A 26,662-nucleotide genomic window follows, 5' to 3' on the forward strand; every position below is an offset into this window, starting at 1 on the left:
AAGGCCTAAATAGAATAAAAAGTCTGAATCTCTGCTCAGCAACAGAAAGTTCCGTCTACCTAATTGCCTTTAAACTGGGATACTGGCTTTTTTCTGTCTTCATATTCAGACTGAAACAACATCTCTATCCGAGGCTCAAGTTTGCTGGCCTTTGGACTGGTACTACACCATTGGCTCTCTTCGGTCTCCAACTTCTGACTTACACTGCAGATCTTGAGGCTTATCAGCCTCCATAATCATGGAAGCCAATTCCTTATAAGTCTTTTTGCATATATATATATATATATATATATATATATATATATACACACACACTCACACACACACACATACGCACACACATATATATACATACATATACATACACAGAGAGGGGCAGGGAAAAGAGAATACATGTGTGTGTATTTGTGTGTGTATACATTCTATTGGTTCTGTTTCTCTTTCCCTGGAGAACCCTAATACATAGGGAAGGAGTCTGATGGGGCTGGAAGAGTCTGTACTAAAGCATAATGATTATAAACTTGAACCATGGGGTTCAAATTCCAGCTGTACCATTTATTAGCTGTGCCTTTAGTCAGGTTATTTAGTCTTCAGTTCCTTCCTCTGTTTTACCTAAACTCCAATATGTGGCAAGCATATGGAAGGTTTTAGATGTTGAATAAATGAATGAATTCAAACAGATGAAGAAACCAGGGCCCAGATGAGTTAAATGATACATATCCAGTCATTAGCTAATGAAAAAAAATCAACCCTCCATATTAAAGCAGCAGTTATGAGTCATTACTTAGAGAAAGTTAAAAGTCTCATCAAATTGATAGATTTATTTTATTTAACCAATACTTCATAGTGTCAGATACGATGATTCTAAGTACTTCACAATTGCCTTGTGAGTTGATTATAATTATTGTCCCCATTTTACCTATGAGAAAACAGAGAGATGACAGAATAATAAGATTCTTAAAAGATTTACTGAAGGAATACTGTGATCTCTTTCAAATAGCCTTTTTAACTTTCACTAATTTTGACTATTATGTTCTCCTTCCTTGTATCCCTGGTTGACACAAGGTTCTTCCACCCTCCTTGACGACAGGCACATCTTGGCATTGGAGAGAGTTCTAGGGTGCATTCATGTACAAAAGAGAGCCTACAATGTAGATGTTTTAAGGAATAGGAGCATGGAAGCACCTACCCTCCTCTGGCTGATGAGGACTCTCCTCCTTTCCTACAATGCTGTTCTTTGTAAAAACCAAAGTATTATTTAAAACTCTGGGTGTGCAATCTTATTTCTTCTCTACATGGCAAGCCAGAAACAGAAACCAATATTCCTGGTTCTTTTTCTACTTCTCACAAACTATGGCCCTACCTCAGTGGCTTCAGGTAATAAGGAAAACCTGGGGAGTTTAGAGCTACAGCCCTTAAGCTTTCACCAGGCACTATTTATTCACTTTCTGTGACTGGGGTGGGGGCTGGGGTAAGGGCTGGAAGAACATGTAATGAAAATGCGGTAAACACACCACATGGAAAGTAAACCAAGGAATCAAAACAGTTGATCTGTCAAATTGTATATTCTTGTGCCCAAGCCTTGTGCCCTCATGGTGTTTTGAAATATAGTCACAGGATGCCAGGCCTATCCCAAAGGTGGCCCTTGGAGAGGGGGGGTTCTGAACTGAGCAAGTAACTAAACTATTTGCAAATCGACTTTGGAAAGATCATATGATATAAAGTTTTATTAAAACTTTTATTATTATACTTTTTGAAGTAGTAATTTTTTAATCAATCATACATCTTGTACCTTACCTGGGAAATACAAGCTAAATACCTTGGATCTGGACCTATTACAAACTAGAATACTTTGGGGCATGGTGTACCAGAAAAAGCTTTCAGAGACTGAATTAGCATAGTGTAAATATCCATCCAGCAGAGCAGGTAATTTTCTCATTACTCATCAAATGAGATCCTAACCATTGGTTACTCTACATGTTGGTTCTTTGTGTTGGTTCACAGGCAGCTGAATCATTTCAAAGCAAATTTTCCATCACCTTTCTTCTGTGGTTTAGACCTTTATAGACCCTGAATAAGTTAAATCTGTTGGTTCCCTACTGATAAGGATGACTGTTGATATATTTTTTTTAATCAAGCAATGAGAAAACCCTGGGGGTAGGGGTGGGGTGGGAATCTTATTATCATATTAAAAATATATTTAGGGCTATCTGATCATCCTTAGTAGACTTATATTTATCCAGTGTTTATGTCTCAAATCAGACTCTGCTACCTTTCCCAGAGCAAGATGAAGAACCTCCTAACCTGTATAGTTTTCAGCCTAAGCACAGGAGAGTGGAAAATGTTGCCACCATCACAAGATAATCCTTTGGGCCTGTGGTATTTTCTGTGAAGCTTTGAATCAGTCTCACTCTTTCCTCTTATGTGTAATATTTAAAGATGTCAGTGTGGGGCATCAGCAGTTGAAAATTCAGAATACCAAACCGGTCCTCCCTGGTGACTACCACATCACTTTTGCCTGCAGGATGAGCCTTAGTCAGTGACGTACTTCCTTTATTTATTTGTCCTTTTAAATCTGGAATATCCCCCAAGTCCTCCATTCTTTCACAAAACTTTCTGCATGAATGACTTCCAGTCTGAGGGCCTTACACATATTTTGTTTCTCCTCACTGCAGGCTTTTCCCCAGGAAGATTCTATGTGCTAAATAAGTGCCACATTTTGGAAACAAATCCTGACTCTAAAGGATTTTGTAGTGACATTGCATTTGTCACCACTGCCCTGAGCCCATTCCAGCTTGCTTTATAAAGAAAGTGAGAACTGTAACTAGGAATTTTATTGCCAATTAAGTATCTGAGGACCATGCAGATTTTCTTCTTCTTTATTGTATAAGAATCTTAAATGTTTAATGAATATTTCAGCAACATGCCTTGTTTTAGGAATCCAGCTTTAATAAAAATCCAAACAGTATTAATTATTATTGAAAACATTAATGTTTCAAAATACCCTTTGGGTCAGGGAATCTTTAAGAAACAATGACTTCTACTTATTTCAATTAAAGGCATCCTTTATTTAATTCTTACAGCTCTGCTGGCTCTAAACGCCCCCTTATAACTCTGCCTTCCTTCTTTCTTTTCCTAGGATTCTCTCTACAATAGCTTGCAATTAAAAACTTGAGCTTGGTTCTCAGGCCAGAGAGCCGGGTGTGCTGGGGGTGGAGGGGTGGGGGGAGGGTGTTTGTGTGTGTATGTGTGGTGGCAGGGGTGGGGGCAGTGCGTTGTTTTTCCGGACTCGAGACCAGGATTTTCCATCGCCTGAAAGAGGCCATCAAGTTTCAACATTGCGAGGCACGACTTCTAATCGCATCCTTCCCGGAAAAGTACAAACAGTTCCTCAGCCGAGGTCCCCCACCTCCCACGCGCTCCCCAGCTCTCCCTCCCTGTGGAGAGCCCCGCGACAGCCGCCCCAACACCTGTGAATCATCCGAGAGGCTGCCACCGCGGAACCATTTGCATACCCCACCACCCGCCCTCCCTCAGTGCCTAATACACAACAAAGGAGGACAGTTAGGATTATTGCTTTATGATTATTATTGTTAATCTCTCATATGACCAGCACAAGTAGCTTTTCTCTCCCACGCCGTTTTGAGCGGCCCCCAACCTAGCCTGGGTTTGCTCACTGAATGAACCACCAGAATTTTGTAGTGTCCCAGAGATCCTTGAATCCGCAGTCCTCCACACTCCCCTTGGAGGTCAGGGCGGTCCTATAAGGCGCGTATGCGACTCTGTGAACTATTCCTAAGAAACCCCAACGTAAAACCCCAGGCTCCGGTTGCAAATTCAACCGAAAACCAGCGTCATCGATTTTGCCCTTTATAAACACTCTCAACTCCAAGGCTTGAACTCCAGCAAACCCACGCTGGTTGGGTTAACTACTTTTCCCTCCCTCGTCTCCCAATTCATTTTATATCTCCCAGAGATAATTGCTCTGACGTACTTTAAAATAACGTGTACGAGTCTGTCTCCCCAACTGACCACCTTAATGCAAACTCCAAGCACTCGATGCTGCTTTGATAAAATGAAGAATTCACTCATAAAAATAGCAGCCCACGTAGCCTGGCCATATATGGAGCTGGCAAGGGTTGACAGGGATGCCCCTTCCGAGCCGCTTCTTTAGAAAAAACAAATTGCAACTGAAATCTTCTCGACTCCCTCTCCTGCCCCCTTCTACTCCTCTGCCTTCCCCTCCCCTTCCATGACTCAATCAAAGACAACTCAGCAGGGAGAAAAATTATATATATCACATGTTTATCGCATATATAGCACACATATAATATATGCACAGATACGTATGTACAGACACACGCACACACGCAGAATATCAGAAAACCAGTCGCAAGATAAATGTATTTGCCCGAGCCCGGGTGTTAAAATGGAGTCATAAGAATCGTCCCGTTCAGGTGTTTATAAAAGACTACAATACAAAGGTTTGCAGTAAAGCGCCCCGGGAGCTGAGTCAAGCAGTCCGCACATCTCGGCTCCTCCCCTCCCACCACCTTCCATCCTCCCTCCGCCCTCCCCTCAACACACTTCCTCCCCGCCCCTCCTGAAGAGGGCTATTAAAAGCTGCTGACGTCAAAAGGGACGGCCATCTTTGATGAGGGCAGAGCTCACGTTGCATTGAAGACGAAACCTCGGGGAGGTCAGGCGCTGTCTCTCCTTCCCTCCCAGCCCGGCGGCTCCTCCACACTTGCGACCTGCAGGGGCCGGGCGAACACCACCCTCTGAAGAAGCCAAGGTAAGGAGCCTCCACCTCAGGTCGTGGTTCTGGGGATGGCTGCATACCCAGAGGGGACCACAGCCGCGGAGATCAAGTGAGCTTGAGCAAATACAAGTATTTGTGCACCTAGGGTGCGGTATTCCGTGTGTGCGCGTCGGGATAGCTCCTGTCTGGGGCTTTATAAAGTATTTTCGAGGTGAGCTGCTTAGGGAAGGGAGGAATGGGGACACTGCAGATGGAGCGATGGGGAGGAAGCGCAAGGATACGTACCGAATAATAACTTACTCTTTCGAAACAGTAGTGGGACTCTCTTCCATCTTGCGATGCAGTTTTCAGAGGTCTTTAGGCTGCTGGGTTTTTTTTTTTTTTTTTCCTGTAGACCAAAACAAACAAACCCTGCCGTTCTGACCCTGTTAGTTTGACTATTGTCGTTAAGGCGCTATTATCCAGGGAAGAATTAAGGAGAGGGCAGGTTGTGGGAGCTGGGGAGGCGAAAGGAGAAGGGGGAGTTCCCGCCCCGGGCTAGCTGAGCTGCAGCAGCGGCAGCAGCCTCCATGCCCCGCGGACTTGATTTATGCCGCCTGCTCCACGTCAACTGCAGGCTGGCGGGAGGCGGGCGGGTCGTGCTGTGTGGGAGGGCTCTGCGGAGGGCTGGCGGGGGTGGGCTCGCCTCGGGGACTGCGGCGGCCCGCAGTCAGCACCCTGGACAGCAATACCGAGGGACCGCACAGGCGCCCGCGACCTTTCAGCACCGCGGACAGCGGTCGGCAGCAACGCCGCATCTACCTGCCGCAGAGATGCCTGGCCAGAGCTGGGTATTCAGGGCTGGAGGCCAAATTGCCTCTGTGAGACCCTGGTCTCACAGAGACTCCCTCATAGAGAACGCATAGTAGGTTAAAATTTTTTAAAAAGGGGAAAAAAAATCCTTCCCACAGGACTCCTTTGCAGGTAGTTACCTGCTCCCATCCTCAGCTCCTGCATAGCTTCAAAAAAATAAGTCTACTTGTGGAAAATTTCCTGTTACCTTCTACCCCTTTTTTAGGTAGGAAATAAACAAATTTTTAAAAAAATCTGCATTCATCCTCCAGTCGGATATCAAGGATTTTGTTTGTTTTTGTTTTTAACACGGAGTATATTTGTCTACAGACCGCGGGTGCACATGAATGAGGTATATATGAAGATGCCAACATGATCTGTTTACAAAAGTGATATATTTCCATATATATTTCTATTTGATAAAAAAAATATATGGGGGTAGAATCAACTTTAAGCAGAATCAACTTTAAAAATGAAACCCACTACCTCTTCCTTCTCCCCCATCCTTGTAATTAGGCATGAACATAAGCACACACTCACACAAATACATCTCTGAGAAATATTATTGGTCCTGTAGGGTGTAGATTTAATCTCCTTGGCCATGGTTTCAGAGTGAGTGGAAGTGTTTCCTATGGACATTGGTTATCTCAGGCTGATAGTTTTTGATTTTGACATCATTAAGACTGGTTTTCCTCAGGAAAATGCAACTTTGTCCTTCAGGGTAATGCAGGTGTTAGATTGAAACCGGACTCTGACCTAAAGATCTACTGCAATTTCTATTATGACACTGCAGGATTTTGCTGAGGCAGTGATAAGTACTTTAACCATTTTCTACTCTGAGGCTTGGAGCCTCTGAGTGAACACAAATTACCACAGGGATGTTTCCTGCTGTTTGATATAAATAAAATAGGCATTAAATGACCAGGAGCAAAACTGTGCTATTTGAACAGTTGTTAAGTAAGAGTAACAGCGTCATATGTAAGAATATATGCAACGCATTAAAGAAACGCTGTCATGATCCTTTGAAAAGCCTCACAATAAGATCTTGGATTGTTTTTGTTCGTCATAACTCTGATTATTTCTATACTAGAGCTGCTAAAATGCCCTGTCCATATAGATAAGATATTTTCATTCCCAGCTATTTATTTCCTAGTGTTTTTCAATTTTATAAATAACCATGTGTTTCCACATAAATATATGTTGATCTATTACTATATATGGATGTAAAATTAATTTTCAGGGGTATGTAACTGCGTGGAGGAATTTTTTTAACTCTGCAATCCGCAAACGAAATAAACAACTGTGTTTTAGTGATGGGAGGAGGGGAGAAAAAAAGGGTAGGAGGCTTTTAAAATGCTTTGACTTCATGCTGCATGTCCAGACAGCTCTGCGTAGTTGCGTCAAATGAAAAAGCCTAACGCTGCCAGAATTACGTGCTTGGACATTAGTAATTACTGCTGGGTTTGTTTGCTAGTGGAAGACTGGGGGGGTGGGGGGTGGAGGTAGAAGACCGCAGTGAAGCTGGCAAAGGGCACATATTTGGGAAGAAGTGGCAATGTGCACAATAATGGAGCTAATTCTAGAAAAGCTTACTGAGAAATTAAAGAAAAACATAATTTAAGCATGAATTTAACATTTATATTATTGATAAGCTTCAGGGGGGAAATGAAGAGATTTTCTATTTTAAGTTTAAAATTTTAAACATCCAGGGCAATATGGCAAGAAGAGGCAGGAACAGATGGACACAAGGATGTGCCAGGAAACATTCATGCAGACCCTCTGATGCTACCTGCTTGTTTGTTCATTGGCATTTTCTGCATTATCACGTTGGCATTCAGAATACGAAACCATTTATAATCTCCTTAACCTCTCCATGGTAAAATCTCCCAAGAATTTACAATTTTTTTCTATTCTGTTAAACATGTACGACCACACATACACAAACACAATAAATTGCCCCTTAATTAGCTTGTCTAAAGACATTCCTAAACTCTAAACGCTAACCCCAGAGTGATGGTTATCAACCAGAAAACTGATATTTCTGCCAGTGGCACCTCTTTTCATAGCAGCCGGCCTTCAGCAGAACATGTAGGTTTTGATGATTAGTAGAAATGAGAGGTAACTTGAGAAAGAGGTTGAAAAAGGAGACATGAAGGATAAAAATAGATAAATCTGCTTTTTATATGGTGCACTATGAATAAACTATTTTTCTCCCATCATGGAACTGCTTTTCAATTCTATAAAGGTAAGAAAATTGGTGTTGTCAGCCTCAGCGTAGATCCATTTCTGCAGTGTCACCCCTTGTCAGCAAGGACCAACCTAATAGGAAGATATTGACCAATCAGTGAGTACCAGATACATAAATGAACCCCATGGAGGATATAAAGTCTCATGTTTATATGGTCTTTGACCTCAATAAGTTTAGCATGTAGTAATCTTAGTAAAAACAATAAATAATAAAATCAATAAATAATACCAGAATGAAAATATAATACAACAGTAGAAGAAAAATCATGAGGGAGTATATAATTATTTGCCAAGTGAATGTGACCAGAAATAAGGAAGGTAAATTCTGAGGAGGACATTGTTGCAGTGGACTCGAATGATCTGAGCAAGGCGGCAGGACTCCAGTTGGCTTTTGGAGGTTGGAGGAGAGATCTTCTCAGTAAAAGTTACAGCGTAGGCAGAACTACAGGTAAGGTAAGCCCAAGTTATGGACAGCAAATGCCATCTATTTGAGTAGTGGGGAGCTTACGTTGAGGAATACACTGGAACAGAGACTTGATGCCTTCTATGGAAGGCCTTGAATATACCATGCTGGTAAGTTGGTGTTTTATCGTCTAAAGTTGATTTCAGAGCAGAAGCCGATATAATAAAGTAATCAGGTCCTTTTTAACATCTGAGAATTGCTATTCACAGATTGGATTATATATTTCTTCCAGAAATAGAGGGGAGTAAATTGGTATAAAGGATGATTAATTAAAAGAAAAAAGAAGTAAGTCCTCATTGAGGCATCTTTTAAGATCCCTTTCAGGATACACATGGACTTATGAGTCCTGCCCAGAAGTTAATTGTAAGTTTCAAAATTTTCATTATTGACTAGAACAAATTATACAAGATGAGCACCTACCAGAGAGATTGAAAAGCAGGTCAGGAATCCAGGAATTAGAGGTACCAAGAAAGTACACTTGAATAATAAACCTGCAGAACACCCTCTCACACCTTCTGAGTATTCTGCATTGTCAAATACATTGGCTAGCTATATGAAAATAGGTGCCAGTTTTTCTGTGCATGTTTCAGGCAGCATGACGCACAGAACCAGCCCCAAGTGGCTAAAACTGAACAACAATAAAAGAGCTGTAGTAAAAATATGGAAAACTGAGGTGAGGTAGACAGAATATAATATTTCTTTCCCTACTATCCTTGCTGACTTTGGCCGAGTACCCTCTCTCCAGGGCTGGCTCAAGGTCTGAACTATACCTATTTTGTTTTTAATCTTGTGGTTACTACTTGCACAGCAGAGCTTCAGAATTCCAAATGCTGACAGAACTGCTGAATTGAAATTGTCAATGGCTTCATGTGGAGGAATAAGTGGTGGTTGCAGACATAGATCTTGTCGCTATTTCAATTCTTGCTCTGAAGTGTCAAGGGACTATCCTCATCTGTTCTTCACCAAAACACTGACAGGAGAGACATCCTTAGGATAATATGTTGATTTCCAAGCTGATTCCCTGGGGGAAATTTGGAAATAGTGACATTTCAGAGGTCAAACTGGTAGTTCTTAAACTGAATGCAGAGGGCCTTCTAAGTATCCAGTAAGAGGGAGGGAGGAGACACCATGTAGCATTGAGGAAACAGGACATGGTGAGTGGAGAAAGACTTTTGAAAAAAAATTAGTTGTAAAGGGGGAAAGGGATTTCAGAGAAATTTCCAGAGAGTTCTAGCTGCAGCTTCAGAATTACGATCATTGCTATAACAATAATTGCTACACATTTCTGCATAATTTTCTTCACAAGGATTTCAGTGCACTTCACCCAATGTAAAAGTATAACCAGTTTCTGATTTCTAAATGAATAATGCAAGCCACAGTTATGAGTTCATATATGATATTAGATAACATTTAGTAAGCCATAGATCTGATTAAGAAGAACAGAGATACCCAAAGCAGTGATTCATCAGAATGGGCCTATTGGGGAGAAGAGTGAGCCACTAATTCTAAAAGCTTTTACCTGTACTAGTTCACTGAATCTTCATAACACCCCCGTAACCAGGGTACCATTATTATTTCTATTTTACAGATGAGGGAACTGAGGCAAAGAAAGGGTCAAAAACTTGCCTAAGATCACAGAGCAGAGCCAGGATTTAAAAGCAATCCCTCCAAGTCCAGAGACTAAGCTATTAACTATCTATTATACGACCTCTTGCATCATCCACATTTTTCATATTGGTCAAATCAGGCACAGAGAATGTATATGGTTTCTTTTCCAATATCTTTTCCCCCTCAGTTGGGCTGCAGGGCATGATGTCAAGGATGCTTGCTGATCAGGAGCCAGGAGACCTGGTTCTAGCCCTGAAGTCTGCTTGTAATTTCCTGTTTTGGAATCACACTGTCTTTAAAAAAGTCACTCAACCACCATTGAAAGTCAGTTTGTTCATCTGTAGAATGACAGAACTGGAATAATATTTTCCAATATCCCAACCATTCAGAAGTTAATGAAATCAGTGCTGAAAACTCTGGGTAATAGATCTGGGTCCAGTGACCTGTTGGCCTCAGCTGGCACTGCCTTAATATTGCTTCAGTACCTGATTCGACTCCCTCCCCCATTATAAGATTAATTTACATCCACAGCCTTGCTCCTCCTCAACCTCCCTCTCTCTCTCTCTCTCCCCCAATAATTTCTTTGACACCATTTTTCTGAAGCCTTTCCGGTCAGATTTCAGTAATCCTGGCCTTTTCTCCAAAGCCCTGATCTGAGCCATTGCTGTTGTGGGGATCTTCTTCCATCTCAATCAGATTTATTGCTGTCTGTCAGACTATTTCCTACAACCTGCTTAAACTTTTCATAATTCTTTTTCCAATCTAATTAGCTGGGTCCCCCCCCCCCTTTCTAGACCCCCTTTTGATGCTCTCCTGTGTCTGACTTAAAACAATTAGCTACTGTTGTTTCATTTCTCCTCTCTCTTCCTCTGCCACTTAGAAAAAGAGAAATGGACACTTTAATGGGATCTGTGAGCTCTTAAGTACTTAAAAAGTAACAATTCCATATGACCTGAATCACATGATGTTAGAAGCTAGCTGAAAAACTAATCAAATTTGAAGGATGGGCTAGGGGTGGGGAGGTAGAGTAACATTTCCAAAAAGCTTTGAGGTCAAGGGACAGGAGAAGGGGAAGCTTTAAAGCCTCCGCGATTTAAAGTTCAGAGGCTAGCAGCTGGCAGTACAACGTTTATTAATTAAACTCATAATCACATGTGAGTTAAAGTCCTGTGTTCCAGAAAAGCCATGTTCTCCTTGCTGCTACAATCCCATTCCTACTGCAATATTTCAGCACCTTTTTACTGAAGTAAAGCATGATATTACAAGAGGAGATCCTAACTGTTTTTCTTACCGCTGCTGACTCACAGAGGTTAGCTTCAGTAGTGATTAACTGATGATAAGAATTAATCTGTATCCCCAAAAGGAGAAGGGGGGAAATCCTGTGTAAGGGTTCATGTTTCCTTTTAAATGCTTAACAGTCATTCTAGAGAAAGTCAAAGTGAATTGCAATGCCAGCACCGGATTGATGCTGAATGACAGCTGCACTAGGTTTATGGATTGTTTTCTGTGGTCATGGAAAAATATACATGATCCTCTTAGCTGGTAAAGGAAGCCAAATTCTGTTCCATGTGAAGGGGGAACTAGAACAACTCACTAATCTTTTCTTTTGCTTTTGGGTTTTTTTGTTGTTCTTGTTGTTGAACTGATTTGGTTCCTATTACCCAAACATGGCTAATTCTCCTGTCAGAAATTGAGACTGTTTGCACTTTCTGCTGACTCACCTCATCCATCTTCCAAAATGGTCCCTTTTATGCTTGAAGAGCAAGGTTATATTCCTGCTAAAATGGGAGGTTCTGCAAAATGACCATCTGGTCTCATCGCTTCCGGTATCCAAATAACACCAGTCACAGATTTTGAACTTGGGAGATGACTTTTCATGCCTGCAGGCTTGAGTGAGTGGCTTCTATTCTTTACTGATGGAAGCACATCAGAAAATGAAAGCCTCATAGGTACCCCCCTGGCCTCACCCCTATTTCCGAGAAATACCTCGAAATACCTCGAAATACCTCGGTATAGCTCTGAGAATTCTGCAAGTTGGGCAGATTCCTTTCCAATGGAGAATCTTAGACAAAAGTGCTGATTTCCTTTCTTCATATTCATCTTTTGTACAATTTCAAAAAATAATGACTGAAAAATTGCAAAGCAGTCTATTTCTTAAATTTCTCTGCAGCTAGTCTGAGATTGGTCTGACAGCTAGTTAGAAGTAACTCACACTGAGGCTTCTCCATCAATAAACAGAAAGTAGAGGGAAGTAAATGCCTGTGAGTCTGCCAGGAAGACTATGTAATAGTCCTGTCAAGTGAATTTTTTATTTTAATGGGAAAGCCTATTGTAACTTCACTATAACACTAGAAATAGAGATAGCATTCCTGATTTAGGCCAGAGAAATTGCTGAACATATCCACTTTTTCCTGTTTCAAGATGACTGTCCCTGTATTCCTCAAACATAATCAGCTGTCATTATGGCACTCTTAATTAATTAATTAATTCAACAAATATTTATTGAGCATCTGTCATTTACCAGGAAAACACTGTACTGATTACTATAGAGCAGTAAATTAAAAATGCATGTTTCAGCCCTCAGTGCATTTTTCTGGGCATCCCCTTTTGAGGTATTATTATTTCAGAAGACCTGTTTCACATGGTATCCCTTTTTGAATCTAAGATATTAACCAACTTAGAAAAGAACTTGGTTCTCTATTCAGTATATGCAATTGATTGAAGGTTTTTACTGAGTGATCAGTATCCAGAGAGAGATTGCTACATCATAAACAGAATATGTATTAAGAACCAGCCTCAGCCATCAAGGAATTTAGTAAATATCTAAGATATTCCCTTATGTAGATTTGTCTCTATTGACATGACAATCAACTAGGATATCACTAAAATTTTCTTTAAATATGTGTCTGTATTCCTGTATCCCCATCTATTAGAACCTCTTCCTATATAGATCATTCCCGCCACTCATGGGGAAAACAGGTCAAGCTTTGAGGAACATGGTACCTCCTAGGCCAGAAAAAAACCTAGCCATGACTATAAAGTTCATGGAGCAGTACAAGAATAAGGTGACAGAGAAACAGCAGCATCTTTTTGATGACAGGACTTCCCAAGCCAATTCACTTCCCTCCTTTGAGAACTGTCTTGTTAAAACAAGGTTCAATGATTCAGGATTGAGTAGAAGTGTGTGTTAGTCCCCCAACTCTTGCTTTTAGAAAGTTGCCTCTTCTTACCAATGAGCAATGCTCTCATCTCCCTTATATGATTTATCACAGTGCTTTGTAATTACATATTTATGCATTTCTCTTCCTTAACAGACTATAAAAGTTTTTGAGAGCAAGGGCAATATGTTAACCATCTTTGAACCCTTGGTACCTGTAACAGTGCCTGTCACACACCAGGTATACAGGAAATGAATGGGAATACCAACTGCCCTTTTGCAGAGAAAAGAATTCTACCACTGTAAGTAATTCCTCCTTTTATTGACAAAATGTTACGCTTAAAACAACTCGGGAAGGTTGATTCACCCTAAATGTTGGGATGAAGTTATGTCCCAAGGAAGCATTTTTGTTCACCCCCTACTAGCTGCCAAATTTCAGCAAATAGTTATTTTTCGGACCTGCTTTTTTATCTCCTGTGAATCAGGGGTTAAAATGCTAATGAAGAATCAGGTGATGCTCAAGCAAAGCATTGATAGGAGCAGATTTATATTCAGAGATGAAAAACCATTGCCTGTGAGTGATTTAAGTCAGTTTCACATACAGAGCCAAGCTATTTGACATATATCAAATACACAGTTAAAAAAGAGAGAGGGGCAGAGAGAGAGGGAGACACAGAATCCAAAGCAGGCTCCATGCTCTGAGCTGTCAGTACAGAGCCTGACGTGGGGCTCGAACTCACAAACCGTGAGATCGTGACCTGAGCCGAAGTCGGATGCTTAACCAACTGAGCCACCCAGGTGCCCTGAAAAAAGAGAGTTTTGATGCCACTGTCCATTCCTACCAGAGTCACCAGGGGGATAGATTGGTGGCTTCAGCTAACTCTTATTTTCAGGGTCACATATTTGCTGCTTCTCTGTTAGAATGATGGCATAGGGTATACAAGAGCTCCATGTTGAGTTGTCTTCCCAGAAAATGTCCTCAGACACATCAGCTTCTAACTTTTCCTTTCACGTATCCAGTGTTCTCTTGCCTAGGGGAGAAAAATAAACTGAGGCATGACATGGTAAATCACTCCCATTTGTCTTTAAGAAAAAGCTGTTATCAACTAAGCATTGAATTTTGCATTTCTTTTTCCTAGACCTTCTCATGAAACAAGTCTAAAACCTCTGGCCAGTTACCCTGCACCCTACTTCCTCCAGCTGGGAACACAGATACCACTTGATAACAATAAGAAAAAAGTAACTGACTTATTGAATGATTGTGGTGTGGTGCACTAGACCTTTGGCATCCATTATCTCATTGAATCTCTGTGGCAGCCTAAATTCTAAAAGAGTTTAGAAATCTTATCTCCGACTGCAAAGTCTATGTTTTTTTACCAACACCTTGTGAATTTTCCTATGAGTTTTCCCATGAGTTGCACGTAACCCATTGAGATCTTGTAACAGAAAGCATGCTCCTGACATGTAGAACATGAGTCAGCAAAATCCAAAGAACTCAGCCCTCTGGGCTAAAAAGTCAAGTGAGAAATGTTGGTATGAGTAACCAGGAGAAACTAAGTATCCGGAGAAGCTCACTGAGTGCTGGATTGAGAGAGATGGTTGCGTACCTGGCCCATTTCTGCCACTTCAGTTTTATGACCCTGACCAACTTACATAACCTGAACTGAGCCTCAGTTTTCACATCTGTAAAGAGCAAGCAATAAACTGCCATGCATATGTCACGTGGCTGTCATGGCACATAAAGGAGCTAAGGCTTGTGAAGTGCTATTCCCTCTACTAGTCTGGGAGCAAGGGAGGAACTGTTGTTATCATGTCTGTTAGCCGTCATTCAGCATACCAGATTTCCAGGGTTCTTTTTTGCAAGTTATGTGAAGGCCATTCTTTTCCTCTTTATAATGTTGAGTTTGCTTAAAGAAACAGGTCTTGGTATCGCATTATTTTTTAGCTTGAGCAGCATGCGTGATAAATTGGGAAAATGTGTCAACAGTCGGATTTTTCTGTTTGGGGGAGGATTTTTAAAAATGCCTCTGAATAGCATCTCTGCTTTCAAAGTGGCTTGGTGATTCTCAGGATAACATCTGGAGACCAAAGAGGCTCAGTTATGGTTTAACGAAATGCTAGTCCCCTCTTGCTCAGTGCCTTGGGATTTAAGGCCCTTAAGGAGTTAAAAAGAGATGGTATGCAAAATTTCCTACTATTCTTTAGCTTAAGAAAAAGAAATTTGCTGTAAGCTATTTAGCGAATCATTTTTAAAGCTACATCTGTTGGCTTCATTTTGTATTCAGCTTTGTGTTAGATTTTTTGTTGGGGAGGGTTGCATTCCTTACTGAATACTGTGTGTCTGCATGTGTGTTTTTGTATGTGCACACAAGATATACAGGCAGAGAGGTGCAAACACAGACTCTCGCAGCCAGCCTTGTGTACAAGATTCCTACGTGTCTCACCTCATTTCAAAACCTTTAGTTTTATTCATAAACCAATAAATAGAAAGCCTGCACAAGCAAATTATATGAACTGCAAAATGTATGCTCCTGAGTTGCCTTCACAGAATGATTTCTTTTCAAAGTTGGAAAAGCCCCCCAAAACAACACTAACTGTGGCTGTGACCTCAGATTCTGCTTTTTGGGAGAAGTCCTGTAAATCTAGGTCTATACAGAATAGGACAGGTCTCTGTGAAAAATTTTTAAAACCATTATTGTGTTTTGAGGATCTACTATGTAGTGGTTACTATATTATGGTCTATTGTAGCTAGTATTATATTTAATTTGTACAGGAACTTCCTAAGTGGTGGGTGTTATTTTCTATACTTGACTCAGAGAAGATACTGTTTGATCAAGGTCCTATCAAGGTGCTAAGTGCTGCCCCTTTCCTCTCCATGAACCAGTGGATACATAACCAGGAGTCAGTGCTTTTTGTTTCAGTCTGATTGGGGAAAAAATGGTTGGGACCAACAGCCAGAATCAGACTAGTTCTGCTCCAAGTGTAGGCATTGGGACCCACCAAAGGAGAAAGGGCTGCAGAGATATGCGAAGTCAGACAGAACAGCTAGAGTACCTAAGATCCTCCCTCCCTCCTCCACCCATCCACCCCAAAGCACAGAACCTTTCTCAGGAGGTTTGCAGCTTGGAGGAGCAGAAAATGCAATCTTGCTATGAGCAGGCAGATCTGAGAGAAAACAAAAAACAAGTTGGCAAGGAGGAGGCTGGGAGCTAGGATTGCTCACTGCTTATTTCGTTATCTTGCCGAGTACTTAAGCTGGGGTGGGAGGGGCAAATAAAGGAAGGGTTGGAAGGGATGATAGAAGCTATCTTCCCAGTACTGGTCTTCCCAAAGAGTAGAGGCTCCCATTTTAAGGGACAAGGTAGGAATTGATGAATCTTTGAGCATCAGAAAATGATTCCTCCTTCTTCCACACAGCTAATAAGAGAGAGAACTTGGATTTGAATTTAAGATCCTAAGTGCAATATTACTGATCTTCCACAATCAGTGACTCATTACTCTAGGACATTGGTTCTTAGACTATGGACATTAGACCAGTAGCATCAGCATCACCTAAGAGTCTGGTAAAAATGCAGTTCTCAGGCTGTACCCCAAACCTGCAGAATCTGAAACTCCAGTGGAATGGGGAGGGACAGAGTCTGTGTTTTCATCACCTCCAGGTGATTCTGAGATAGGCTTAAGTTTGAGAACCAATGTCCTAGAGATCTTAGTAGCTCCTTCAAATGTTCACATTCATCTTAAACTGGGTCTGATGGGGCTGAGGTGTTTCCACTGTTCTCTACCTCACAAAAGCAGTGACCAGTTACTTAGAGAAGAACTATCCTGGGCCACTGGACCAAAGTCTCTACTCACCCTCTGACTTAGTAATAAAGATGCTGTTATTCATGAGAATGAATTTGAAGGATGAGGAAAGTGAGTGTTCACAGCATGAGGATGGGGGTCTTGGGTGGGGGACAGAGGGCTCCTTTGTTATACTTCTCTCCCCCTGTAACAATGGCTCAATCTCTGGCTCCAAGAATCTTCCTCCAAAAACTTACCAAAATTTAAAATCTCACGAAATGACAGGACAGACCCTTTCTTCTTTCTGCTGTGTCAGCCTGCAGCCTCTGAAGGATACCAGAGAGGAAAATGTATCCACTCTGCAAAGGATAAAGCAGTTCCCATTGCTCCTCTTTTGGGCCCCACCATGAACTGTCCTGGTACAGGGAGGGGGCCTGTCCCCTTTCCACACAGCCATGCAATTTCTTATTTTCTCCTCTGGATCACAGCACGAACTGCCTTGGAGAAAGGATCCTGATGGCTCATATCACCCCTTCTTTTCTGCCCTCCTCTCATGTAGAATCACACATTTGGGTTTCTTGGGCAAACCTTACAAATGGCATTGTTGAAAAATGACAAATGACCAGGCCCAGAGATAAATTACTTACCAAAGCCACATGGTGAGAGCTGCATCCGGGACTCCTGACTCACAGATAAGTGCTGCTGCTCTTGCCCTGGGCTGCCTTGACGCTACTGCCTCCAACTCTTTCAAATTTCTTCTCCAGCACAAGTCCACACTCCAATCTGGAAATCTCTCGGTCTGCTGTTACCCTCAGAGATCTTTGGCCTCAAATGGTGACCCAACAACTGTAAAAGCAAAGTAGGAACATTCCTGTGATTCCGAACTGCCAACAGAGCTTCCTGAAAAGGTTGACGTTATTGCTTATGTCCATTTGGTTTTGCACATGACAAAAACCCAAAGGTAAATGGTTTAGGCTAAAATGCAGATGAATTGGCTCAAAGAATGTGAATAAATGTTGAACAGCCAAGCCATGGGAAGGACAGAGAGGTGTTCAAACACTATCAAGGCTCTTGCTTTGCCTTCTGTCACTGCTTCTTTCTGTACATTGACTTTACTTTCTCTTGTTAAAACACCAGTTCTTCCTTCCACATACCAGAAATATCGTCACCCAGTTTGTGCTTCCTACACATCCACTATGGAAAGGCACTGCCATTTGTTTTCTGTACCCCCTGTTCAAAAATCTCAGGGAAAGACTCTGGTCTAGCTTGGGCCAGGTGCCCAGCTTATACCAATGCGTTGTGAATGTGGAGTGTTATGGAAGCGTATGACTTATATACTGGGACCACACAATTTGATTGGGGGAAGCACCAGTTTCTTAGCAGACATAATAAGCCATATTATGTGTCCTATATACACAAGCATACTTTATCAGGTCACTTACCAAATAGTTGTATTAATTCAACCTTTTAAGTGTTTAATGACACTTGTTTCTTTTTTTCAAATTGTTCCCCCCACTATGACCTAATTTTTTTTAATTTTATTTTTTATTTTTTAACATTTACATCCAAATTAGTTAGCATATAGTGCAACAATGATTTCAGGAGTAGATTCCTTAGTGCCCCTTACCCATTTATCCTGCCCCCCCACAACCCCTCCAGTAACCCTCAGTTCACTATGACCTAATTTTTAAAACTTCATGGCAGCTCTGGAAGGAAAGATGGTAAAAGAAAAAAAAAAAAAAACAACAACCATTTTTCAGATGTAAAAACTGGAGCCTAAGAATTTGCCTGCCCTGGAAAAGGCAGTCAAATTAGTCAAAGGCAGAGCCGGCTCAAGGATGAAGGTTGGCCAGATGTCTAGTTTTGCTCTTAATTTGTGGATGGCAAACTAATGGCCCCTAGGCTTACTACTATCCAGAAACTTACTTTATTTGGCCAATACTGGATTTGCAGATATCTTAAACATGAATGCCTTAAAGCAGGGTATTTCCTCTCCAATTTGCCATAGAGCCTAACACTACATGTCTTTATATACCTAGTTCAATCCACATAGTTTTATTATCTTCCCAACCCCCGTAGATATTTGAGTTTGCATCTGCTGCATACCAAAGTTATGGCATTCTTGTGGTTCTGTACTGCGCCACAATCAACCACAGGTAGAAGTTTCTTGGGTTATTTTGCCATAGTTTTTCCCTTCAGATGTCTTCATAATTTATGTCAATATTTTGAGAGACGAGATTGGGCAAATAAATTGCACATAAATAAGACCAACCAATTTTTTTTTCATCTGAATGGAATTAGCTTTTTGTTTTTCTCACTGACCCTGCTGACAGTCTGGTGATGCCTATGAATCCCTTTGCAGAGTGACATTTTTTAATGTATAAAATAAAATACATAAGATTTCATATGAAACAAATTGTATTGAAATACAGTTACGAAAATATTTTTAAAATTTGTGATATAGTCATATATAGTCTTCTAAAAATTATACCATTAAATAGCAGTATTTGGTGGTGAGTCTAATAATGACCACAATTTAAAAGTGGTGTTGAGAATACATATTTTGAGAAAGATGGAACAATTGTGCAGTGATATGAAAACATCTGGTATTTCTACTGGTGCTGCATCAGGCTCAGGCCCCCCTTTAGCCCTCCTAGTGTGGGGGTGGGAGGAAGCCAGTGGAGAGAAAGGAAGGGTAGATCTACATGTCATGTGGGCACAAGTGTTATCTGGGGTTCTCTGAAGAAGTTGTTTCTTGTTATGTAACAAATTACCCCAAAACTTAGTGACCTAAAACAGCAATTTTTTATTGCTCATGGGCCTTTGGTTTAATTAGGTGGTTCTTCAGTCAGCTGATAGATTGGGGTCTTGTTGGTCTGTAACGTCCTCACTTCCATGAATGGTAGTTGGTAATGGCTGCTGATTAGGGTGATGGGTGACTAGACCACTTATCTTTCATCATCCAAAAACAGCGAGAAAGGACGAGCACCAATGTGTGAGCACTTTTCAAGTCTGTTTAGGCCACATTTGCTATTGTCCCATTGGCCAAAGTAAGTCTCATAGCTAAGTACAGAGTCAGTATGGGTGGGGGCCCATACCAATTATGGATATTGAGAGAGGAATTATTACAACCATTTTTGCAAAATTGTCTACCACAGCCCCCACCAAACTTGGGAGCCTGAGTCAGAGAAAGCTCTTCCATCTGTCACAGGCTGGGTACTAGGCTCTCCCAGTCCATCCTGGAGCTACATAACTTCCACTACATTCCATAAACCAGGGAACTTAGGCATAGATTATTATTACCCTGCCAAAGTTAGAGCCCTTGGGGTTAAGTTTTGGAAACATCTCGCTGCATCTCTCCAAGTTAACTAAACAATCACAGACCCAGATGTCTGGTAAGTTCAGGGGGTAGTCAAAAGGAAAATGTTCTCTAAACATTGAGGATCTGAAATCAAACTGGAAAAAACACATCACCTTTTTGTTGTTTTGCGATGACATTTCTTTATCTGAAATTTCTCCTGGGCTTGCCTTGGCGAGGGCAGTTGTATTTGAAGTTTTTTTCTTTTTCTTTCCAGAAACCCTCCCCTATTTAAGCAAACTCCACTTTCTCCTCTAATTGCAAGAGCTCTCCATAATGGTAGAAACAATTCTCAGCCAGCCCTCTACCCAATGAGAGATTTGGAAATGGGAACCCAAGGGAGGAGGCAGTGGAAAAAACCCTGAAGGCTTTTCAACTGTGCTGCTGCGTCATGGAAAAGAAGCCAGGCACCTGCCTTGGTGCCTCACAGCAGGCCCCACCAGAGCCTTGTCTTAGTCATTCCATAGATGAGCAGGGGTTGTCTGACTCACCCAGCTGTCTAGTCCGGCACTTCAAAGAGCATTCTGAGTCCTGCTCTCAGTCCTTTTCTCAGATGGCAGACTCCTGAGGATCAGACCTGGAGCAGAAGAACTGTTCACTCTTTCAGATCCTGCACCAGCTTCCTTACTGAGTTCCCTCCCCTGCCAAAAAAAAATTTAAAGGTTTCTAAATTCTTCAGTCAGAATGCTATCTTAGGTTGGGTCCTCCCAGAAGCAGAAGGTGAGGAAGGATGTGAGTGCACATATTTTACTTGGGTGGTGATCCTAGGGATCACAGGTAGGTGAGCAGGGATGAGGAGGAAGAATGAGGAGGAAGCCAATGCAAGGAGCGTTAGTGAGCAGATTACCAGCTGTTGGAGCTCAGGCCTGAATTGCTTTGTTTGAAGGGCAAGGAATCTGGAGTATTTGCGAACCAGCTCCCAGCCTTCAGTGGCTAAGGGCCATTCCCAGGGGTATAAACTTGCATCCAGCCCTGTGGAAGACCAAGCCTACTCCAGAGACTAGAGAAATCCCCCTGGCAGTGAGTCATAGCTTGAGTAGAGAACCTTAGGATGTACAGGAAAGGTGGGTGCCAAGGAGATACAGGTGGAGCATTAAGAATGGCTCCTCCAATTTTGCAGACTGTCATTTCCAGACACCCCAAGCTTCACAATACCTGTCTCCAGCTTTGGCGTATTAATGGTTTAGTCCTGTGTTTGTTCAATACCTATTCACTGGGCTCCTGCTGGGTACCATTTATTTGGCATCAATGTGCTACACAGTAAACTAAGGTTTTTGCATACATCATCTCATTTGATTCCCATGACAACCTGCGAGGAGGTATTATTAGTTTCATTTTACAGATGAGAAATCTGAGTTGCAGTGAGGTTAAATAAATTACCTTAAGTCCCTCAGAGACTGAGAAATGGCAGAGCTGAGATTCCCATCCTGGTCCACCTTCAGGTCTCAGCTCCATCCAGTATATCCCCCACCCAGTCAGGTCAGGAGACCATTCTGCTGATTTGAGAGAAGGCTCAACCACGCCCAGCCCCTGTACCACCATTTTCCAGAATCCTTCCCCTCTCCCCTCTTTGTCCTGTTCTTTTATATCTTGTTCTCAAGCTGGCTTCAGGGAATTAACCCCTGCCTCTTTGGTGTTCCAAATCCTCTCTCAGGGCAGTGGGCTGTCCCTCCCATCCTCCAGGCCCCCTGACCCTGGGCACGATGACTTCTTTCTCCAACCTCATCACATCTTTGACTCTCTAGGTCCTTAAACACCCAACTCACACCCACTCATGATCTGTCCTCCTCCAACCAGCATCCATCAAGCACTTTGGCAGGTTTTGCTGCTTCTGGTATCCTGCCGAAGGGATCAGAGAACCCTCTCTTCGTGACATCTTGTGACTTTAGGGCTAATTTCACCCGTGGGCCCCAAGCAAACAGGCACCAAATGGTTTGTTTTTGAGCAAAAATGCAAGTCCCAATTTACTGTTGTTAATATTTTAAAAATAAAATGGCGTGAGGTGAGGACCAGGAGAGGGAATAATTAATTCCAGCTTGCCAGCGGGGGGTGGGAGGAAGGCATCATCTCTCACAGTCTCTGGAGGACACCCTGCGGTAAACACAGAGCTGCAGCTTCCAGGTGGCAAAGAAATATAAAGGGGGGCAGGTGGGGTGCAGAACAACACTGCACAGCACCATTTTCAGGATAATATGTCTGGCTTCGTGAACACATCCCATCATTTTGAAAAACAGTGTCAGTAGAGCACCAGTGCCAATACCACGTCTGGTGCTTCAGAGCCAGTATTGGTGAGTGGCCTGTTCTCTCCACCTCTCGACAGTCAAGTTGGAAATGTGAGAAGTGAAACAACAGGGCTGAGGCCTGTGATGGAAAATGGCATGTTGTAGATCAGTGAGTGCAAATGTTATACCAAGGGTCCAACTAGACCATGTAAATGACAAAATCCAAAGTGTTTTAGCAGAGAAGGAAGAGTAGGGGCCTTTGGTCACTCAAGACCTAGTTTTGAACCCCATCTTGGATCCTACCTCTCGAGGCACTTTGGAACCCCGCAGTGTGCTGTGCTGTGTGTAGGTTACATCGTAGCATCAGGGGAGCTCAAGATGGAAGAAATGTTGGGAAGCATCCAACCCCAAACTCTCACTCATAAGTAAAGATACTGTTGTGACTTTGTTAAATTAACCCTTGTTAAGTAGAGTCCCCACGCTACACCACAATACCCATGAGGCTTCCCTAAGTGGAGGAGCAGAGGGAGACTGGAGCAGGTAGAAGCCCTCTGATTTCAGGAGGCAGCACCGGGAATGCACCAAGGCCTTTCTAGAACCCAGATGCATTTCTTATTTATTGCTGTGTTAACACTATTACTGCAAAACCAGAGGCTGCAACAGCACACATTTATTATCTCACAGTTTCCATGGGTCATCAGTCTGGGCATGACGTGGCAGAGCTCTCTGCTCAGGTTCTTACAAGCTACTGGGGCTGCATTCTTTTATTTATTTATTTACAAGTCTTTATTATTATTATTATTATTATTATTATTATTAATTTTTTAATTTAATTTTTTAAATTAGTTAGCATATAGTGCCACAATGATTTCAGGAGTAGATTCCTTAGTGCCCCTACCCATTTAGCCCATCCCCCCTCCCACATCCCCTCCAGTAACCCTCTGTTTGTCCTTCATATTTACGAGTCTCTTCTGTTTTGTCCCCCTCCCTGTTTTTATATTATTTTTCCTTCCCTTCCCTTATGTTCATCTGTTCTGTGTCTTAAAGTCCTCACATGAGTGAAGTCATATGATATTTGTCTTTCTCTGACTGACTAATTTCGCTTAGCATAATACCCTCTGGCTGCATTCTTATCTGGAGCCTGAGGTCCCCTTCCAAGCTCATTCAGGTTGTTGGCAGAATTCAATTTCTTGCGTCCTAGGGCTGAGAGCCCAGTTACCTGAGGGCTCTCAGACAGGAACCATCCTCAGTTCCTTACTGCACTGCCCCTGACAGGCCCTCTCACAACATTGCAGTTTACTTCTTCAAGGCCGGCAGCAGAATGTTTTTGGGAGGGACCAGCACCTTCTTTTCAGGGCTTTCACCTGATCAGGCCAGGCCCATGCTCAGATAATCTCCCTTTCAACAGTCTCAAAATCAACAGTTTGGGGACCTTAATCACACATGTAGAATCCCTTTACCTTTTCCATATAATATAACCTAATTACAGAGTGACATCTTGTCATATTCACAGATGCCACCCACACTCAGTGGGAGGAGATTCCACACAGAGCCTGTGTGCCAGGCATGGGAATTGTGACAGTCATCTCAGAATTCTGCCTCCCACACTAGGGGATGCCCAATTCTTCCTTCAACCATCCACATACTTCTACTCTAGAGAGCACCTGGATCCACATCACACGGTCGGGGGCCTCCCAAATGGCCATTTCTCAGCGGCCAGGCCTCGTTCTGAACTGGGTAGTTTTGATATTTGCAGACCTGCCTGCTGGCCTGTGTTGGGGCCTGCGTGCGTTTTCCTGACATTGATTGCCTCAATCCACAATCATCGTTCCAGAAGAGATGAGGCTTACGGAGTCCTGGAAGAGCAGGCAGGGGGCCCTAGAGGATTTGACTTTCAGTGTTTGCTGTTAGCGTCCTGCAGAGTGATGCCAATGGCTCCGATCACTCTGTGGGGCCAGCAATCACTGCAGGTTTTGGGGAGGGGAGGTTCCTGGCATGAGCTACGAAAATGCCTCTGGTAAGTAGCTGCTGGGGGTAATAGGGATGTCATGCAGCCTCGCTGAGCTTCCACGGAGCCACTCAAGAGTTCTTCCACCCCGCTCATGGGAGGTCAGTGTGGCTGTGGGGCCCTTAGCATACTGAACCCTGCCAAAGCCAGACTGCTTTGAGCCAGAAAGAGCAGTGGGGGCCTTGGCCAGAAAGACAGGGATCGAGATGGACCTCAAGGGGCAGGCTGGCAGAGGAGGTACAATCAGGACAAGGCTGGTCTCTTCAGTGACCTACAGGTAGCCTGGAACTGCCTCCTGGGCCTCAGAGGGCATTGGGTGGGTTGGACCCTGTGGATCCTCATCACTCAGAGTTAGAGCCCACAGCATCAATTCTCCCTGCCTCCTCCTGGCATTCACCACATATTTATCGAGCATCTATTACACACCTCATGCTGCTATAGGTACTGGGAAAACAGGGGTGAACGTCAGGCAAGAACTCCTCTCGTGGAAATACCATTTTAGTGGGAGGAGACAAACAGTGAACAAACAGATAGACACTGCAGTATCAGATGGGGCCAGAGCCTAAGCAGGAGGTTGGAGTGGGTTGTGGGGATAACATGAGACTGAGGTAGGGGGGACCCCTCTTAGGAGATGGGAGTTAAGCTGCAGATGAGAAGGGACCCATCATGGTGGGGAGAGTATTTCAGAAGGTTGGCGCAAAGCCCTGAGACGAGAGCAAAGCTGATGTGTTTGTGCATCTGGGGAACCAGTGCACCTGCCAGGAAAGAGTAACAAGGATCTGGACAGGGCACCTCCAGCATCCATTACAGTAGCCATGACATTCTTGGCTGAGGAGGGGCATGACCAGGCTATGAAGCACTCTGCTGCAAGAAAACACTAGTCCCCCAATTTTTAAAATAAATTAAATGAGCTAACATGGGAGGTCTGTTATAAGAGGAAGCTCTCATTGCCCACAGGTTCTCGTCAAAAAACCTTTAAGCAGTCAGCTCCCACTATGCACTTAAAATAGGAATTGATTTACTGGTGTTCTATTCACCCAGCTTCTCAGGAATAAATTCAGTGCATGCTGGAAGGTGTCAAAAACCAAACTGCATACTAAATAAAACAAAGTAGAGAGATGAGTGTATTGCAAGGCTTCTGATTTGCAAACCAGGAAAACCAAGGCTGTGGGCACAGTAAGTTCCAAGTTGCTCACAGACTAAGGGGTTTTTGTAGGATAAATACAGAAGTTATTTAGTTTTTTCAGATGATTGGTTGCATAGTGGTCTTCTTTCTTGTCTGGATTGGGGTAGCTGAGTCAGGGAAACAATGAGTCCAGAGATGGCATGGATAGACTTGGAGTTTTGGGGATTGGCTGGGTCCTCTGCTGATTTCGGAGAAGAACTGTAAATTCCTATAAGGGTAGGTTATGTTTCCTTAATGCACCTGTTAACCATATCCATTTTGTCCTTGACATAAGTAACTCCATTTTACTGTGGTTCTACAAAGGTTATATCTGAATATCCGTTTTTGCTAACCTAAAAGAAGATTAGGATTAGGTCCTAACCAGTAACTTAGAGTCTTCCACCAGAGAGATCTAAATGTGTTTCTGAGAGTAAATATGAGAGTATATGTGGCCTATTCTCAAGGAGTATGGTTCTAGGAAGAACCACTGCACTGTGATAGCAGAGAAGGAACCAGTAGGTCAGGAGTAGGGCCACCTTAACACAGCTGTCCCTTGTGAATTTACTTAAAAACTGCCTTTACTGCTCAACTGTGTAGCTCTTGAGAATGTAGATCAGTGGGGGATACCTGGGTGGCTCAGTCCGTTAAGCATCAGACTTCAGCTCAGGTCATGATCTCATGGCTCATGAGTTCGAGCCCCACATTGGTCTCTGTGCTGACAGCTCAGAGCCTGGAGCCTGCTTCGGATTCTGTGTCTCCCTCTCCCTCTGCCATTCCCCTGCTTGTGCTCTGTCTCTCAAAAATAAGTAAACATTAAAAATAAAATAAAATTAAAAAAAAAAGAATGTAGATCAGTGGTTTCCAAAACCTCTCTGCACATCAGAATTGCCTAGGGTCTTATAAAAATTCCAAAGCCCAGGCCATATCTTAAACCAATGTAATGACAATTCCTGGGGGTGTTTTTAAATAAACTTTTTATTTTGGAATAATTTTAGATTTGCAGAAAAGTTGTGAAGATAGCATACGTCTCCCCCCACAGAATCTGTACCCCTCATCCAATC

At 42.6% G+C, this 26,662-nt stretch overlaps 1 protein-coding gene and 1 long non-coding RNA gene across 4 annotated transcripts in view; one reads left to right on the forward strand and one right to left on the reverse strand.

The window, feature by feature from the left end:
* Positions 1–4,637: 4,637 nt before the first annotated feature.
* SNAP25 (synaptosome associated protein 25) overlaps positions 4,638–26,662 on the forward strand; it is an 84,421-nt gene continuing 62,396 nt past the window's right edge. The window contains exons 1-2 of one of the 3 annotated variants that reach the window (XM_015081526.3): positions 4,646–4,795; positions 13,226–13,370. In XM_015081526.3, coding sequence (XP_014937012.1) covers positions 13,325–13,370 — 46 coding nt within the window. In that variant the 5' untranslated portion in view covers positions 4,646–4,795; positions 13,226–13,324. Of the gene's footprint in view, positions 4,796–13,225; positions 13,371–26,662 lie in introns of all 3 variants that reach the window. The other 2 variants (XM_015081525.3, XM_015081527.3) reach the window with 2 other exon arrangements.
* Positions 13,313–20,759, reverse strand: LOC128311156 (uncharacterized). The gene is made up of 4 exons (XR_008289210.1): positions 20,698–20,759; positions 17,496–17,694; positions 16,171–16,233; positions 13,313–14,099 (listed from the first exon to the last, which is right to left on the reverse strand). It is a non-coding gene; the product is annotated as an uncharacterized LOC128311156 (long non-coding RNA).

The sequence above is a fragment of the Acinonyx jubatus genome, chromosome A3 (genome assembly GCF_027475565.1).
Source record: "Acinonyx jubatus isolate Ajub_Pintada_27869175 chromosome A3, VMU_Ajub_asm_v1.0, whole genome shotgun sequence".
In the NCBI taxonomy this organism is placed as follows: domain Eukaryota; kingdom Metazoa; phylum Chordata; class Mammalia; order Carnivora; family Felidae; genus Acinonyx; species Acinonyx jubatus.